Source organism: Onychostoma macrolepis, chromosome 06, assembly GCF_012432095.1.
Source record: "Onychostoma macrolepis isolate SWU-2019 chromosome 06, ASM1243209v1, whole genome shotgun sequence".
Taxonomy (NCBI): Eukaryota; Metazoa; Chordata; class Actinopteri; order Cypriniformes; family Cyprinidae; genus Onychostoma; species Onychostoma macrolepis.
The window spans coordinates 24,325,964-24,344,562 of NC_081160.1; the positions used below are offsets into that span (position 1 = coordinate 24,325,964).

Sequence of the window (18,599 nt, forward strand, 5' to 3'; positions counted from 1 at the left end):
CCTTCAGTCAGTCAGAAGATGGTGTCTTCATTCACACTAGGAGCGATGGCAAACCTTTTCAACCTTGCACGTCTGCGGGCAAAGACCAAGGTGCGCAGGGTCCTGATTAGGGAGATGCTGTTTGCTGATGATGCCGCCCTGACTGCCCATACCAAGGAAGCACTACAGCGTCTCATCAGCAGCTATGCTCGCGCCTCTGATGAGTTTGGGCTGACCATCAGCCTAAAGAAAACAAATGTCATGGGCCAGGATGTCAGCAGCACTCCCTGCATGGAGTCCAGTGGAGGACTTTACATATCTCGGCTCCACCATCTCCAGCAACCTCTCTTTGGACAACGAGCTGAACACCAGAATCGGCAAGGCATCAATGGCAATGGCCCGTCTGACCAAGAGAGTGTGGAAAAATAGCATGCTCACCACCAACACCAAGATGAAAGTGTACCAGGCCAATGTCCTCAGTACTCTTCTATACAGCAGTGAGACGTGGACTATGTACACCTGGCAAGAATGCAGACTTAACTCTTTCCATCTGTGCTGCCTGAGGAGGATCCTGGGCATCACCTGGCAGGACCATGTCCCAAACACTGAAGTTCTGGCCCAGGCAAAAACATTCAGCATGCACACACTCCTTTCACAAAGACACCTACGCTGGCTCGGCCATGTCTGCCAAATGCAGGATGGCCTGATTCCTAAGAACATCATGTATGGTGAGCTCGCCTCCGGCACCAGACCAACAGGCAGACCAGTGCTCTGGTACAAAGACATCTGCAAGCGTGACCTGAAAGCCGGAAGCCTGGATCCTGCAGACTTGGAAGCTGCTACCGCAGACTGTGTCGGCTGGCGGCTCGCCATAAGGACCAGCACAAAGCTGAGTGAGGGAAAGAGAGAGGACCAATGGGAGGAGAAGAGGCAGTGCAGACGGCAGTGAGCTGAGTCAGTGCCCACAGAAGCAGTCACAGGTTTCACCTGTAGTAACTGTAACAGACTCTGCCGCTCTCGTATTGGCCTGTTTAGCCACAGCAGGCACTGCAATTTCACAATAGACTGACCCGGGCGCAGATACTCCATTGTCTCTCGAGACAGAAGGATGCCAACAACAAAACTACCTCATTCAGTAATGCAGTTCCTCACCTGCCCAAAAGAGGGTGGTAAGAGTTTTGAGTCTATTTGTGGTTTAGGGGTATGAATTGAATCCTAAATACAATATTTTCAAATCCATATATAAAAAGATTTATACAACTGGCCCAGGGGCTGTGCTGGGGGATGGTCAGGCTGTTACCCGAGGCCAGACAGTGTGCCTGCTAAATTTGGGGCAAGAGGGATCGGGTTTCTTCTGCAAGCACACACGATCCCGACCTAGTTACAGGAGCCTGCTCTCACATGCCCTCTCGCTTGGATAGCACTCAGTCTCTCAAACACCAAACTCTCACTTCATGCTGCTGCCTTTATATCGTTTCTGATATAACACACAGCTCTGGCACTGATTGAAGATCATTTGTAAAAAGAAGATCGTCCAGGTGACCCAACTTCAGAAGGTCCCTTGGCGGGTAGGAAGGCACCACACTGACCCGCCATGTTTCTGGTTCTGGTGATTACAGAGGAGCTGAGGGAGTTTCTGGCCCGGGCACGGAGTGGAACTGGCCGCCTCATCCAGGTGTTGATCAGAGACGGTGAGTGAGCAGAGGGTCTGAGGGGTTCGTTCATTTCACAGAGAATTTAATGTGTCAGAAAAGGCATTAAGGTATCAACTTGTTAGCGAAAAATGCTAATGCACATATTGACCAATAAACCAAGTTCACTTCAAGACTGAAATGAAACATCCTGCTTGTAGATCAACTCTCATTTAATCTTAACTATCCTAATCCTGTAATGAAGGCTAGAAAATATTAGTGTTTAATGGGATTAAACTTTCCAATAATATTACGACTCCTTCAGTATGACACTTAAATTATGTACCATGGTACAATGAGTGTGTCAAATGGCAATACAATGGTACAACGATTACCATATTCATGTACCACGGCATTTACTTAGAACTCCAAGGTCAACTTTAAATAATATTACACTATATGTTGTCTAAAAAACATAGTATGGACATGGTGACATAGTACTTTTTGGTGCCTTTTATTAGTGGAAGATCAATGTTCACTCACTTAATTGCCTTGATTTCCACTTTCTAAATGGTTAAGAGATCATTTGAGCTCAAATGGTTAAAGCTCCATTGGTCATAAATCAAATATGTACCATAATATTTTTTCGCAGATGTGAGATCCAACTACAATCTGTTCTGAAGTAAGAACTAAGATGTCAAAACAGAAAAACACTTGGGCAAAATTAGACATAATGTACTGTTAATTTATACTATGATTTTATATATTGTCAAATTATCCACTTAACACTTTATTATCTAATTTTGCAATGTTGCGATTTTATTGTTTTTATTGTTTGTTCTTAGCTGGGATTTTTTATTTGTTGTTATACCGTCCAGGTGTCACCTGACATGATGAAATAGTAACAAAACACATTTCCCAATGTGTTTTGGTTCTGTGTTCACATGCTGCTGTAGGTCAGATGACACATCATTTGACGTGGAAACTGAATGGTTCATGAGGGATTGCAGAGGTCACAGGAACGATAGACTGTTCTCTGTTGCAATAAAAGTGTGTGTGTGTGTGTATGTGCAAGTGTGCATTTGCGTACAAGGCCGAGTGTCAGGTACTGTTGAAATGTTAGCTCACTATCAGATGACAAGATCCAGTTGCTGGGAAGGAAAGGGCAAAATGCTATCAAATTTGAGTGAAGTCATTCTGTCATTACCTAACCTGACTTTGTGATGTGTGCAGTGACCGTGCATGTATTCTCACATGACTCCAGTCAAATTAAACAGAATAAAATGTGATTTTTTACCATTCAAAAGACTGGGGTCAATAAATTATTTTTTTTCTGAAAGTAAGTAGTACTTTTTTCCAGCAAGGATGCATAAAATTGATCAAAAATGACAATGAAGACATTTATAATGTTAGAAAACATTTAAATTTCAAATTAATCCTGGTATATTAAATGTTTAATTCATCAAAGAATACAATGAAATTTATTTTCCACAAAATATTCCAATATCATTGGAATAATAAATGTTTCTTGAGCACCAAATCAGCGTATTAGAATGATTTCTGAAGGATCTTGTGATGCTGAAGACTGCTGAAAATATATTCAAATAGAAAAGAGTTATTTTAAATTGTAATAATATTTCACAATATTACTATTTAGCTATACTGTATTTTTGATCAAATAAATAATAGCCTTGGTAGCCTTTTCTTTCAAAAACATTAAAAAATTTCAAACGGTATTGTACATTTCTAGAAGCAAATTAGCTGTCAGTTTTACCTTCTAGTTTGCTTTAGTGTCAAACTATTAGTGGTTTAATAAACATATGTTGCATTTCACATGAAACTACGCAATGCTGGACAATTTTGTCCAGGCTACATGATGGTTGTATATGATTTCTTGAGACTGTTCTGTCCATTTTGGACAGCTCCAGTTGTTCTAACACCCAGCGGCCTAATGTAGCCACAGATGTATAAACGTCAGGCTGGTTGTTGCTATATGGCTCGTCTACTGTCTGTTTGACGCCTGGAGTGTATGAAGACGTCTGGGTCTGAATAGACTGGGTTGTTTTGGGTTCATAGGGTGCCTTTGAGTCTCACAGAGATGATATTTCAGGAAAGATAAAACAGGTCAAGACAGTTTTGGATCTTTCTGGTGACTGAGTCACATGTGTATCCCAACCCTCATTGGTGGGTAGCACAGACCACATGGTCAGGGCCTGTCTGTGCTCATGGTGATAGGAAAAGGTCTGAGCTGTAGTCTTGTAGGCAGTGAGGTGCGGACACTCAGTTATGCAGATTGTGTTTATGTGTGATATTCTTTACAATGAATGTATTTGTATGACAGAACTCGGGGAGCTAGGATGAAGGCAGATATATGTTTGTCTTTTTGAATTGCCACATATGTGCAAACAGCTTTCTGTACGTGTGTCGTTAAGGGGTGAGTAAAAGGCTGATGGAAAGTATGTGTCTGTGCTGATAGCTGGAATGTGTGCAACCTCAGAATAGCAGCTGCTGCAAAAGACCATCAGGAAATCCCCCTCCAAGGTCATTTGGACTGGTAACGTGTAAGTGGGTGGATGATGTTTGCGCTAGATCTGGTTATTGACGTGCTATCTGTTTTTCACAGTGTGCTCGTTAAAGGTTTATTTCAGTTAGGTGCAAAATCTTTCAATCACTCTGCACAACCTTTAGATGCCTTAATCCACAGGCCTTGGCCATTACTGCACTTGATTATCAAGTTATAAAAGGAGTGTTGTTTCATTTAGTCTTATGTAGCAGTGCAACCAACAACCTTGTCCATGTTGAAAAACACACCAAGCAATTGAATTTGAAGTCATAGATTGAAATGCATAGATTGGTTGAATGAATGAATAAATTCAAGCCTGTTGTAGGACCATTCAGATTTTTAAGAAATAATTTAAGATAAGCACATCCCATGCAGAAAATGTTGTTTTATATAATGTTTAAAAACATTATTTTTATATAATGTAAAAAAACAGTAATATTGTGAAATAATATATCAATTCAGAATAACTGTTTTCTATTTTTATATATTTTACAATGTAATCTATTCCTGTAATTGCAAAGATGAATTTTCAGCATTTTTCCAGTCTTCAGTGTCACACAATCAGCAATCATTCAGAAATCATTCTAATATGTTCACTGAAAAAATGGTTCATTGAATTTACTAAATTGTTTTTTAAGGTAAGTGGTTGCAACCAATTTATTTTAGCTACATTTAAAATTTAGTTAAATTTTTTTCAGTGTTGATCTGGCGTTAAAGAAACATTCGTTATCATTATCATCAATTTTTAATACTGCTGTGCTACTTAATATTTTCATATTCAATTTTTACACACACACACACACACACAAATAATTATCATTCTAACATTTCACAATCTGAGAACTGCACCATTGACAATAATGGGAAATATTATTATATGAACTTATATATGGATGCAGTGCAGTAATTGTCATGAAAAACCTAATAAATGGTCCTAAAATATACTTTTCTTTATTTTCTTAATTTTCTTTATGCAAAATGTAATTTCATATTTTTTGTCTTTGATTTTGGGATGAACTGTTTACATAACATTCACCCAAATATATTTTATATCTATATATAAATATATATATATATATATATATATATATATATATATATATATATATTATGTCCAACAGAATTCAAAACCCTTTTTTAACTGTTTTAAATTCAAAATAAAAATATACTTTCGTTTAAAATGTGAATATTCTCAATGCTTTTAATTAAAATCAGCAGCAACCAATAGATTAGCACTTATACGTCTTTGTGTACGAAGAAAAGCTGAGGACAGCAGGAGGGAAGTGGGCAGATTTACTGGTAAGTAGATTATTGATGTGATAAGAGATGAATACTGAGAATCATAGCTGTTAATCTGAGTGTTGATGCCTGAAAGCAGAGGGTGGGGCTCTGGAGGACGTGCACCAACACAGCACACTGTTCACAAGGAATGGAAAGTGGTTGGGAAGAATGATGACCCATTAGAAAAGATGAAGCCTTCCAGTGCTTCATTGCAGCGGTTACAGAGGGTTTGTATGTTTCGGGAAGCAAATTACATGCGCTTGAGTGTGATGTGAAGTTTGTAAACTGAGACAACAGACCAAGGACATGAAGAACCAGTAGGATCAGGTGTGACATCTGTAACGTTAAATGTGCTTACATCAGTGATATATGCTGTCCTGTTTTTCATGCATTCTTGGGTTGATTAACTATCTGACGAGTAAATACAGTCAAGAGAAAATTGAAAATGATAGAAAGATCTAATCATCACAGTGGTCTGCATTAAATAGTACACTGTCACTGTACCAATAATTTATAAAGCCCAGTCTCATAAATATGAACACTGCTTTTCATACAAGCATGAATTGCTTCTTAGAACTGTTGTGATGAGTACTTTATGATGGCAATTTACATTTTTATAGCGAAAGGCCCTTAAAACCCACATCTGATTGTTAGTGTTCTGAATGGAACTCTAATGCTTTTGTAACTTTGTTATGTCTTTAATACTTTTATGATATATTCACACACATTGCAATGAAAATTGTGTTCAAAATACTATCATACTGTGTATGCAGTAAGAACTATTTTTTCTACCCTCATATTTCTATCACAAAAGATGTCAAAGCAAAGGTTCTGAAATATTATTTTTCAAAACAATCGCTTATGTGAACTTTCAGAGATGTAGCAAGTTGTCAGTCCAACCTGATCTCACAGAATTCCGTGTAATGACCACGGATTTAATTAACCCCGAATCTGTGGTGGCATCACGGAATCGCCGAAAATTCCGTGCTGGGCTCACAGAAGGCATCAGCCGTGGTCCATGCACGGATTCACTGGTTCAACACCAGCGCTGCATCGGACCACGTAAAAAGAGTGACTCCGATGCAGTTATATTTTGTATACAAATTTATACTTTCACTGGAGTAGCCTACCTGACCTCACCCCTACCCAGACCCGGCGCCAGACACAAATTCACGGACGGGCATTTCATTTTTTCAGGGGGGCACAAATGAGATCAACCTCACTGCAATGCATAATATCATTAATTATGAATTAAATGGACAAAAAACGAGGAAGAATTGACGTACCACTCCACTGACGCAATACAACAGACAGAGGAGTGTAAAGATTGGACCTGAAGCAGTCTAAACACACATCGCAGGGCTCGACATCAACACTTGTCCGCTTATCCGGGACAAGTGGATTTTTTAAAAGGCCAACTGAAAGAGAATTTTACTTGCCCGACCGGACAAGTAGCCTGATTAAAACACCAATAACAATCACCAAAGCGCGATAATGATTCTTCATCATTTAGTCTAAATCGATATGCATAATGTAATGACGCTAACAAGGCTGCGCTGCCTCTCTAGAGGAGAAATAGAAACAAATGAGGTCATATCTGTAATGGTAAAGTTATTATATTTCGTTTCGTTTTTTATAAAGCTAATACAAAAACGTTTGGAGCACTTTTTGTTCGTTAAATGTAAGTTCGTTAAATGTTTTTTTTTTTTAAGTAACGGCCAAGCGGCCAGCGGCAGACTTCTCTAAGCACCACGACTTGCCTAAAATAAAATATATAGAAACAGTTCAAGAATCACAATGTTTGAACTATATAAATGTGCGCTAGGTGTAGGCTATATCTAATGGTTTGTGTGCAGAGTGGAAGCTGAAGCGCGCTTTGCAGGACATGGAGGCGCCAGAGCGGTCACGCATTTTTTCTTGATAGTGGAAACAACTTAAAATATGCCGTAATTTTTGCTTATAAAGGTAAGAGTAATACATCATTCGGAACTGTAAACGGTCTACTTTTATTTGTGTGCATTCACAATATCAACAAAACGTTGTGCTTTTATTAAAATAAATAGGAGAACTGAGGATGCCTTGCCATCTGGTCTTGAATAGGAGCACTTCACAATGATGAACCGAAACTCAACGAACTGAGTCACAAATATGATAAATATATCTATAGAAAGCTTTAAATTACTACTTTAAAACGAAATAATTCAAATCGAAAACAAAAACTCTTTCATTATGTAATCCGTAAAGATGCATTTCTGTCTAAAGGCACGTCCAATGAGGAGATGGCAAGTCATTTTTCATCACCATCTAAAATATAAAAATAAGGAAAAGCCTAAAACAGGCCCGATTATATTTTTTCTGACTTTTATGTTGCTCTGCTCTGAATTCCTTAAGATTTAAAGGATTTTCTGGAACGCAGTTTTGTCTGATGTGTGAATTATTTATTAGCCTATTTTTAATCCATGCAGCAAAACAGCTTTTAAAATTACTTTATTGCATTCCAGATGATTTTAAAGAACTTTTCACTATACATTTTACGGGTAGCTTGAATGTAAAACATTGTCATGAATTCGTTGTATTCCCATTTGTAAAATAGACTACAAATTAATTGTTGTAGTCTAACCCGATCTCATGAACGTGGGTGTAGCACGATTTTCTCTTTCTATTTGACGCAATGTTTATAAGCAGAAATTCACTTTGGCATGCAAAAGACTGATACATTCATTATTAATGGCATGGCTGGTTCAGTCGACAGAAATACGGGACACGGGCCTATAATTTACTGCTGAAATGAAATTTACAGGCGCCACTGCAGTTAAGCAACATCACACGAGCAAGAGTGCTGAATACCATCACGACTGAAAATGTGACGCTGGCCTCTTGCCATACAGCCCAGTCAGGTGTGCCGTGAAAAATTATCCATACTTCATAATCTCTATTATAATTCGTCATTATTATTTTAAATCAGAGGGTTTTAAAATGTTTAACCAATGCCGATCATTAAAAAGAGCTTGTAAGTAAAACTTCGTAATGCCATTGGATCCTCAAGCTCTCAGCGAAAGCTCGTAACTTCACCCGCCTCCTTTCAGATTGACGCGCCGCGCACAGCCTGGAGGAGACAGATATCCGCTTTTTCGCAATGCAAGGGTAAATAAATAATAACTGATGTTTGAATAGTACAGCGTTTTCTTTACTCAGCAGGCTCGTCCAGGGCGGGCACTAGTGACTCACAGGGCGGGCCAGGCCCCCCATTGCCCGCCCATGGCGCCGGGACTGCCCCTACCCTAAACCTACCCAGTTCTGAACAATAATGATGTCGATAAATTTCCCAGTATCGCGTCGGCATATTGATGCTAAGTGTTTCCTATTTAAAGTGTTGAACCAGTGGATCCGTGCATGGTTCACGGCTGATGCCTGTCACTGACTTACATTGGTATCACTTCTGTGAGCCCATCACGGAATGGTCGGCGATTCCGTGATGCCACCACAGATTCGGGGGTTAATTAAGTCCGTGAACATTACACGGAATTCTGTGAGATCATGTTGGTCAGTCATAGTTTTGTATACTACATTGTGGTTGCATAATCTATATTGCTGCATATACTATAATTGTTCTATAAGGTATTCTATTCTATTCTAATTATAATATTAGCCATATCAAAGTGACCAATTTTCCATTGATCAATTTTATTAAAAGCAAAGCGTATGTTTGCATATGTAAGATACACTAAATATGTTTCAGGCCATTAAAGAGGAGGTGATTATCAGTTCATTACTGACAATAATATATTGTGTTATCAGACATCCCTCAGTACTGGCTTGTTTAATATGTAAATAACTGAAGGTTGAAATTATGTGTATTATTGCATACGTGTCTCTAGGTGAACTAAGCAGCTTGTGCTATATTGGGTGTGAGATACAAGATTTGTCATGCTCTTTTTATAGCAGGATGTAGATAATGGATAATATTTCACTTATTTGTTATCAGCAGCAGGCCATTACCCAAGCCTAGCCTTGTAAACACATTTAAATTGATATATGTGATGCAATATAAAATTATGCAACTGATTTTTGGGATTGTTGTGTGTGACGTTGCTTGCACCAGGTTTGTAATGAGAGAGCTTTTTTATGTGTGTTTTAGAGCAGCTGGTGCTGGGGGCATACAGAGAGCCACGTCAGAGCTGGGACAAAGACTATGACCACTTCCTGCTCCCCCTGCTGGACCCTCACGAGCCCTGTTACATTCTATACCGGTTGGACACCAAGAACGCTCAAGGCTATGAGTGGCTCTTCATATCCTGGTCACCTGACCAGTCTCCTGTAAGTTTTAACATCCAGGCATGACGATGCGAAGCATGATTAGCAGAAACAGCTTATTCAGTTTTTCAAATAAACATGCACTCTTAAGATTCCAGATAAAACAAAAACAGATTTACAGCTTTAAGAAGATTTTGGTGAACCGAAGAATAAAAACCACTCAAGAACCTTTATTATATTTAAATAGAACAATCTTATTTGCATGCTCGTCAAAACAGGGTTCTTTGGACTTTGAGCAACCTCCAAGCAACCAATCAGAACACACTAGCAACTTCATCTGTATGTATTAAAACACTCAGTACATCTTAAAAATCGCAGTACAATGCCCTGGCCTTTTGTTTTTTCTCAGAAAATGTAATTTTTGTAATTAACGTAATCATGTGATAATTGTGGAAAACTGTAACACACCATTGTGGTTAGAGCTGTGAGTTTTTATTTTATTAGTTTATTTATTTAATAAAGTGATAACATGTCTTTTGCTACAGGTCCGGCAAAAGATGCTGTACGCTGCCACTCGTGCCACAGTTAAGAAAGAGTTTGGTGGTGGACACGTCAAAGATGAAATGTTCGGCACAGCTGAGGTACTAGCTGAAGATTATTTTATGGTATAGTAAAATTGGTCAGTAGTTTTGTCTGTACTTTTTACATTTGCTTTATCTATCATTTTAAATATTAGATTACATCTTTACATTTTCGCCTCTGTGAAGGACTAATGAAGTTATAATGAGAGACGTGCTGATGAATGGACTCGGTCCACCTGTCATCTGTCTTCAGCTGTCAGTCAAATACCCTGAAGCTGGATTATTTACAGTTGAAAAAGTTTACAGAGTGGACCACCATGTTTCTTAATTTAGTAACTTGACACTTGGGGCTGTTGGCAGTGTTCTTGGAAATGATTACCAGTCATGGTCAACACAGAAAGGGCTAAATATATACAGTACATACACATAAAATATTGAACAAACGCATTTGTAGTTTTATGGGAGGAAGTTGTATATTTAGTTAAGAGTGTATTTATAATTTTTACATTTCGAAAGGACTATTTCAGGTTGTTTGGAAAGTGGAGATAAATCTATAATTCAATAATTAACTTAAATATCAGTTTTGCTTGATTATTAATTAATCACATTGGTTAAAACAAATATTAGAGAAATAAAAAAATATATATATATAAAAAAAGTTTTATTTCTGACTAACTGAAATAATTGCCAAATTGACATCAAAAGTGCACATAAAATCAAACTCTTTGTCTTTTTTTACCATCACCAGGAGGACGTTTGTCTTCAGGGTTACCTGCGACATGTGACTTCACGTTCTGCACCAGCACCCCTGACAGCAGCTGAACAAGAGCTACAGCGAATCAAAATCACAGAGGTCAGAAAAGACTGTAGACATCCATTTAAAAAAGCATAATTATATGAATTAATTCAGCTCTTTGTTTTAATACAATCTATGTTCAATCTTTGCGGTTGCAGGGCAGAGTTAAACAGGTGAGTGCTGTTGTTAGTTTAAGTATAAAACATAGTATTGTGTGTATGTGTGCTATTTTTTTCTTTCTCATGTATACATACATCTATGGTTTTGGAGTCAATTATGGAGTGGACATGCTCTTAATAGGTTTCAAGTGATCCACCCATATGGCCCTGGTTATCTACACACATCCAGCATATTAACACTTTGCTTTTCCTTCCACTCTTATCCACCATCTCTCACCTGCATAAACAGATTTTTCCAAGCAACAGAACTGGCATATAACAAATCTTCCATGACCAGGGTAGCTTATTGGAATTGTTTGGGAAAATGTTTAGAATGACAGGAACTGTTTTTTGGTCATAACGTACAGTGGTGGAATTGGTGATGGACTGGCTGTCTCTGTCTGCAGGTGACAACTGAGATCAGTGTGGACCCCAAGCATCAGACGCTACAGGGTCTTGCCTTCCCGTTACAGGCCGAGGCTAAACGTGCTCTACAGCAGCTCGCAGAGAGACGCATCAACTACATTCAACTAGTACGACACAGACATACACATTTATATGTTCTTACCAGATACTTTCTTGACAAAAAGACTAGAAATGTTACATTTTTGTTTTCTATATATAGAAGCTAGATACAGAGAAGGAAACAATTGAACTCGTGCACACCAGCCCAACAGAAATCCGTGATCTACCCTGTCGGATCCCCCTTGATACACCCAGATACCACTTCTTCCTCTACAAACATTCACATGAAGGAGACTACCTCGAGTCTGTGGGTTAGTCACTCCATTCCTTACACATAACTCATTGATTAAAGTTATGTATTACAGTTATGCAAACTATACATGTCCTCCTCTATCACTCTCCATAGTGTTCATATACTCCATGCCAGGATACAGCTGCAGCATCAAGGAAAGGATGCTGTATTCCAGCTGTAAGAGTCGACTTTTGGAAGATGTAGAGAGGGACTTCCACCTAGAAGTGGCTAAAAAGGTAAAAACAAATTTAGTGGCTTGTTTTTCTGCCAGCGTGAGAGTTACAAGCCCAGAACTTCATTCAAAGTCAGCATGAAATTAAACTCATCCCTATTTACTCCAACCAAGATCTATGGAGAAATTGATCATTACATCACTTGCTCAGCAATGGATCCTCTGCAGTGAATGGGTGCCGTCAGAATGAGAGTTCAAACAGCTGATAAAAACATCACAATAATAGTCGGTTAATGTCTTGTGAAGTGAGAAGCTGCTTTTTTTTTTAAAGAAACAAATGAATCAGCAAGTTTTTAACTTAAACCTTTGCTTCTGGCCAAACTATGAGTCTATTATCTATATAGTAATGCTTTTCAAATGAAAAAGTCCTTCTTTTTTGTTCCTCACATCAAAATCCACTGACATCCATTTAGAACTGTTTTGGACTGCTTTCCAAACAGCTGATCTGTGCATATTTCGCTCCTGATCCATAGAAAGCAAATAATGAATAGAGGACTCATATTTTATCCAGAAACAGTGGTTTAAAGATAAAAACATCTTAATGATGGATTTGTTTATTATAAGCACGCAGCTTTTCACTTCGCAAGACATTAATTGATGGACTGGAGTCTTGTGGATTATTGTGATGTTTTTATCAACTGTTTTGGCTATCATTCTGATGGCACCCATTCACTGCAAAAGATTTTTATTGTATTCATTGCATTTATATGCATTGTTTTTACTCAATTTCTTGTTCTATTCAGTAATATGTTACAATATGGAATGAAATGTGCTGTAAATGTCTTCTCATGTTGACTTTAATGAATGGGAGACACTTTATATGCAGTTAAATACTTATATATTCTATGCAATACAAAGATAACCAAACAGATTTTTCTAAATCTTTGTGTTTGTAAATGTGTCCTTGTTCATTTTAGTTGGAGATAGATAGTGGAGAGGAGCTGACAGAGGAGTATCTGTATGATGAGGTCCATCCTAAGCAGCATGCCCACAAGCAAGCATTCGCTAAACCTCGTGGCCCTGCTGGGAAGAGAGGAAACAAACGTCTAATCAAAGGAGGTGGAGAGAACGGAGGCAACAGCTAGGAAGGACAGAAAGCAAGAAGAAGAGAGAAATGAACTTCACTTGTACCCTAAATGTTCTACAGTTCCCTTTTTATGCCTGTTTGCAGGGTAAATTGTTCATCCTGCAGAAAGTGTGAAGGAAAAATCAGAATACCGTGCTCAGTTGTTGTTAATTCAAATTTTGTTTTTACTTGCTTTGGCTTGTATTTCTTTTTACTTAATGTTATTAGGTGTTTTTTTTTTTTTTCATTTGGTGTGTTAATGTGCACATATTTAAGAGAAAAACTCAGGAATTAATTTTATCTGTACATTTTCTGAGCATATTTTTGTTACACCATCTCATAAATACATACGCACTCAAAACTCAATATCATTTTAAGCATGATTGTAAAAGATGATAGATTGCTCATATTTTAAATGTGTTTTTTAAAAACAGAAAATAAGTTTTATCCAAGAAGCTTTTTTTAAAAACTGAAGCAGTCACAAGTCCTACAGAGCCTACAGAGATACACTCATACATATACATTCACACCGGAGCCAAATGTGACACGCAGGCAGAATGTTATACTTGGCTATGTGAGAGCTAGTCAGTTGGTTAAGTAACAGGTATGTAGCAAGAATCGGATATGTTAAAAGGTTCAGATTTAGACGTGTGATTCAGATTCATTTCAGGATTCATATTTTTAAAAATATAATATGATCATTTTTATGTTTTATAGTAACACTTGGGTTTCTCAATTTTTTCTCTCATATCTTCAGTCATTTACTTACATACATCATGGTCCACAGTATTCACTGTCAAACACAGTTTTGTGTACAAGCTTCTGTTATTAATCAGAGCAATTCCAAATAAAACAGTTTTGTATGTCAAATATATCAACATTTTTCCAGCACTGAGAATATGAGTGTCCAATTGAGTGAGTAATTCAGCAACTAACAAGTGAAGTATTTGAAATAATTAATTGTCAGCAGAAATAATGCAAAGTTGTATCAAAACAAAATCATATTTTACTTGGTTTCACGTATTTCATTTATGGGTATTATGTTCCAACTGACTACATTGACATGGGTCTTTCTTTTTGTTTTTGTGTTTGTTGGTTGGTCAGTGACTAGATTGAAAGGTCATTCACAGGATGATCTTAATTCATCAAAAATAAACTGTAATTATTAGTACATTAAAATCAACAGCCCTCTCTTGTATTGTTTATGAACATACTGTTGCATAAATAAAACAACATTCACTGAGTGTTTGGTGATCATTGTTATTTGGTGAATCAAGATCTGTTCATAAAGTCTAAGGTAAAATCACAACAGCAAAAGGGGCATTCCTGCAAATCTGTAAATGGGATACACCTTATAGCCTCTAGATGGCAGTAAAAACACGCGTTTAGAATAAACTCCGTCAGAAACACTAAATAAAATGCATAAGCATGATTAAATCGTTAAAATGTATATAATGTGCACAAAATATCACCATCTTTCAATGTAAGAGCCTAATCGTCAATTGTTTAAATTTAGTATTTACGAGAAATCTTTTTCTGGGTCCCAAGAGGATTTGTCTTTATTCAGAAACCGATTTCAGCAGTAAACAAATGGTTAATTCGATGACAGCTAGAGGGAGGCGGGGCCTCGACGAAGGGGAGGGACCTGATTGGCTTAACGCAGGGCAGGCGCTCAGGTTTCCTGGAAAGTTCTTGGAACGCTAGACGTGCGGTTTCACGAGAAACGCCGTTCTCATCCTTAAGCGTCAATCGCAAACATCAGGAAGCAATTACCGACCATCACCATAATAAAACTCCCAAATGAGTCATTCAAAGGCCAAATTCCAGTGCTAGTTCAATACTCACGAGACTGCTGTATGCTTGAATGACACAGAAGAGGGGATTGATTCTGTGGGTTTCACAGAGCTGCGCTGCCGATGGCGTCAGAGGCGCTAAACACGGGGGGATTCTCAGAAAACCAATTCTGGGAAGTCAGACCAAGTGAACAAGCCAAACCCTGCAGTGTTCCGCTTCTTGTTCAGTTTTAGGACACAAGCTGAACAGAAACATCGCTCGTTTTCGAGAACCATGTCCGTGTTATCTGCTGGCGTAGTTTGTTAAACAAACCCGTAGAGTCCCAAGTCGCGCACTTATATGACAGTCGGCGACAGATCCTGACGCTGTTCGACAACCTTCATATGTTTGAGAAATATCTCTGAACTGTTTGCCATCGCTCAATGAAGACCAGATTATTTTTGGAAGTCCGAGTAAAATCCTCAGGAACAAAGAAGCTTTAAGGAATCCGGCAGATATCAAAACAGACATCTTCACAATGATCCTGTGCGTTCAAGGGTGAGTTTTAGCGACCCGTATTTATTAAATTATCACAACAAAATACAGCGATAACAACATTACTAATAGCGGTAATAGTTCATTAACGAAATACCACACATTCTTGTTGATGACGCTAAGCATTGTGTGAAAGACAAATGGACTTATAATAATAATAATAATATTTTTTTAAAGTAAATATAAACATGTAGTTTGTTTATTGTTAACACTTTTTTTATTTTTTTTGGAACAGTGAAACATCAGGCAGGTTATAATCTTTTCGCAATAATTCAACCTAATGATAGATCTTGATTTTCTTTATATTAAATGTATTAAAATATAATATTATGTGGCATTAATAACATAACAGGAAAAAACAACTCTTTCTTTTTGGGTCTCTTTCACAAACAGTTAGTCATTATGCCTCTGTGAACTGGTTAAGATTAAGTTTAACTAAATGAAAAAGCTGAATAAGCAATTAATTCTAAACGAGTATTTCTGTGCATATTTGAACAGATAGTGTTTGGTGCTAAGACAAAAAAAAAAAAAGTCACATGCCATCATGTTTGAAAATGTTTTCATTTTAAGATGATTGCAACCTTTTAAATGCTTAAAATTGTTTCATTATTTTTTCCCCCCAGGCCAGCTCATTTGCAAGATACGGCCGATCCAATGGTCAGGTTTCCGGTGGTGACTTTATCCTCTTCTCACTGCATCCATGCAACCGTTACCTTATGGGACCCCAGCAAAGATTTCAGATCTATCTCCAGTAATTTCTCCTATCTGGATGCCTCAGGTAGAATACAAATTTAAAATGTTTCAACTATAATAATAATAACAATAACTTCAACAACTACTATTATTATCATTATTATTATTATTATTATTAGAACAAAATGGCAGTTCATTGCATTCCTTCATAAATCTGCAAAATCATAAATCAAGGGTCATTCTATAAAACGTGCCTTTTCCATTATGGTTTTTAAATAAAGTGTTTAATCATGTGTTAAATTAAAAAGTAAGGTACTTTTTAGCTTAATTTTCTTTTTTTTAAACTAAAATACATATATAGCAATGAGAATTTGGAAACCGGGGTGGGGACATGCTAAAAAAATGAATTATTTTTAAAGGCCTCTAAAGGCACCTGTTTTGTAGAATGACCTCTTGTGATTTTTAAACTACAATTTTCATCCTTTTTTCCACCATATAAAGTCTCCAATAACAACTCATATTAATAATCCCTCCCATTTTTTTGCAGGTTGGTACTGGGGTGCCATCTCTGCCAGTGAGGCCCACTCTGTCCTACAGGGGGCCTCGGAGGGTACTTTCCTGATACGGGACAGCAGCCACCCTCTCTATATGTTGACACTGTCTGTTAAAACTGGTCGCGGGCCCACAAATGTTCGTATCGAGTACAGTCTCGGACGTTTCCGTCTGGACTCCAGTTCCCCAGCCAGATCTCGCCTGCAGTCCTTCCCAGACGTCCCCAGCCTCGTGCAGCACTACGTGGGCTCCAGGAACAAAGGGGAGGAGGAAAAGGCCGAGGAGTCGGATCACATAACTTCGCCGGCTCCCAAGGAATGTGCGGTGTTGCTAAAACTCAAACGGCCGATGCATCGTCCTCAAGCCTTTCCTTCTTTGCAACATCTCACTCGCTTGGTAATCAACAAACACACCACTTGCACAGAGAGCCTACCTCTACCGAGACCGTTACTGCAGTATCTTCGGGATTACCCTTTCCAGCTCTGACATTGCCATGGAAATGCACACCACGGTCAATCACGAGCTGGATGCTGATGTTTTGAAGGCGGCAAGTTAAATGCACAGCCCCAATCAGAGGTTTGGGTCAAAAAGCAGTGTTAACCACTTGAAGAGTGACTCTTGTTTCTGGAGTAAGTTTTTGCTGGTCCGCAAGTATATCTTCATAGATGGATAGATATACCCAAGTGGGACTGAGTCAAGCCATGTCCAGAAATTGACTCATGAAGAATCAAGTGACTCAACCGTTGCCATACTGTTAAAAGTGTGAGAGGTTAAACCACAGGCTTGGGGTCTGAGATGAATTTAATGTTCATGAAATTTTTGTACAGGTCACGTGACCCCTTTAGGAACGGTTCGAAATGAGAACACGCAGCTTGTCTGAAACTCCGAGCTCACGAGAAGCACATACGTAGCTTGGTCTTCAGCACTCTATAAAGGCGAGCTTAGTCACTGCGCTGCCTTGACTGGAATTGTTTCTTTCCTTGAAAGTGAAATGCAGTTTTTTTTCTTTGTGACTATTTTAATCAAGATTTACATATTTCTTTTCTATGCCCACAATGTGGAGTTTGTATGTATTTATGGATGAACAATCCTTCATTTTGTAATAAAAGTGACAATCAAATTTACTTGAAGTCATAATGTTTAATGCAGTATTTTATCATTAAATTGGTGTCTTTTGCCACTTCTGAGAATAATTCTAAGAATTATTTATAGAAGAGTGTAATTGTCAAATGCATGGCATGGGGGAAAAAAAAGAAAAAAATGATGCCGAGTAAATAGAAAAAGAAAACCTTTTTTCGCAGAATGAAACACCCAGAATGCAGAAGTGTTACAGAGAATCAAACAATCAGATTCAGATCTCTAAGTACTGGCCTTCCAGTAAGACTATCAAACAAGGTCATTCAAAATTGTAATCTCAGAATAATAGGATTATTAGATGAACAAATGTGCATGAAATTGCTTTGCAATTTAGTTAATCATATCAGGACAAAATGTGTTATACAAGATTATTCTGAGCAAGGGCCATAATTGTTTTACAGCTGATCACAGTTAATTTAAAAGGGATATTTTATACATTAAATGGAAAATATTTTTGAAATCCCATTTTGTTATTAAGTGTATATAAGAATTGCTAAATTATTTCAAAATGTTGTAGCACTTTTTGAGGTTTTGCATATAATTTGCATATAATCTTTGGTGTTTTAATTTATAGATTTAACAAGGGATTTT

General features: G+C 37.8%; 2 protein-coding genes across 8 annotated transcripts; both read left to right on the forward strand.

Moving 5' to 3' along the window:
• Positions 1 to 1,330: 1,330 nt before the first annotated feature.
• LOC131541952 (twinfilin-2) lies at positions 1,331 to 14,541 on the forward strand. 7 transcript variants are annotated; one of them, XM_058778042.1, is made up of 10 exons: positions 1,331 to 1,670; positions 9,598 to 9,771; positions 9,987 to 10,047; positions 10,254 to 10,373; positions 11,038 to 11,142; positions 11,244 to 11,258; positions 11,651 to 11,776; positions 11,869 to 12,019; positions 12,115 to 12,236; positions 13,150 to 14,541. In XM_058778042.1, exons 2-10 carry the CDS (start codon positions 9,647 to 9,649, stop codon positions 13,315 to 13,317), a joined length of 993 nt encoding a protein of 330 aa, XP_058634025.1. In that variant the 5' UTR covers positions 1,331 to 1,670; positions 9,598 to 9,646; the 3' UTR covers positions 13,318 to 14,541. The 7 variants fall into 7 exon arrangements, with proteins under 7 accessions (XP_058634025.1, XP_058634024.1, XP_058634026.1 ...); XM_058778041.1 differs by having other exon boundaries at positions 1,332 to 1,670; positions 9,593 to 9,771; XM_058778043.1 differs by having other exon boundaries at positions 1,333 to 1,670; positions 9,593 to 9,771; positions 10,254 to 10,349.
• A 412-nt stretch (positions 14,542 to 14,953) lies between these two features.
• Positions 14,954 to 17,995, forward strand: cish (cytokine inducible SH2-containing protein). The gene is made up of 3 exons (XM_058778047.1): positions 14,954 to 15,629; positions 16,250 to 16,404; positions 16,867 to 17,995. The coding sequence occupies exons 1-3, from the start codon at positions 15,610 to 15,612 to the stop codon at positions 17,355 to 17,357; spliced, it is 666 nt and encodes a 221-aa protein (XP_058634030.1). The 5' UTR covers positions 14,954 to 15,609; the 3' UTR covers positions 17,358 to 17,995.
• Positions 17,996 to 18,599: the final 604 nt, after the last annotated feature.

Excerpts from the sequence above, each read along its gene's own strand:
- cish (XM_058778047.1), top strand. The coding sequence starts at position 15,610 with ATGATCCTGTGCGTTCAAGG. Across the intron at positions 15,630-16,249 it reads ATGATCCTGTGCGTTCAAGG|GCCAGCTCATTTGCAAGATA; the intron begins GTGAGTTTTAGC and ends TTTTCCCCCCAG. Across the intron at positions 16,405-16,866 it reads CTCCTATCTGGATGCCTCAG|GTTGGTACTGGGGTGCCATC; the intron begins GTAGAATACAAA and ends ATTTTTTTGCAG.
- LOC131541952 (XM_058778037.1), top strand. The coding sequence starts at position 1,574 with ATGTTTCTGGTTCTGGTGATTACAGAGGAGCTGAGGGAGTTTCTGGCC. Across the intron at positions 11,777-11,868 it reads GCATCAACTACATTCAACTA|AAGCTAGATACAGAGAAGGA; the intron begins GTACGACACAGA and ends TTCTATATATAG. Across the intron at positions 12,020-12,114 it reads AGACTACCTCGAGTCTGTGG|TGTTCATATACTCCATGCCA; the intron begins GTTAGTCACTCC and ends CACTCTCCATAG.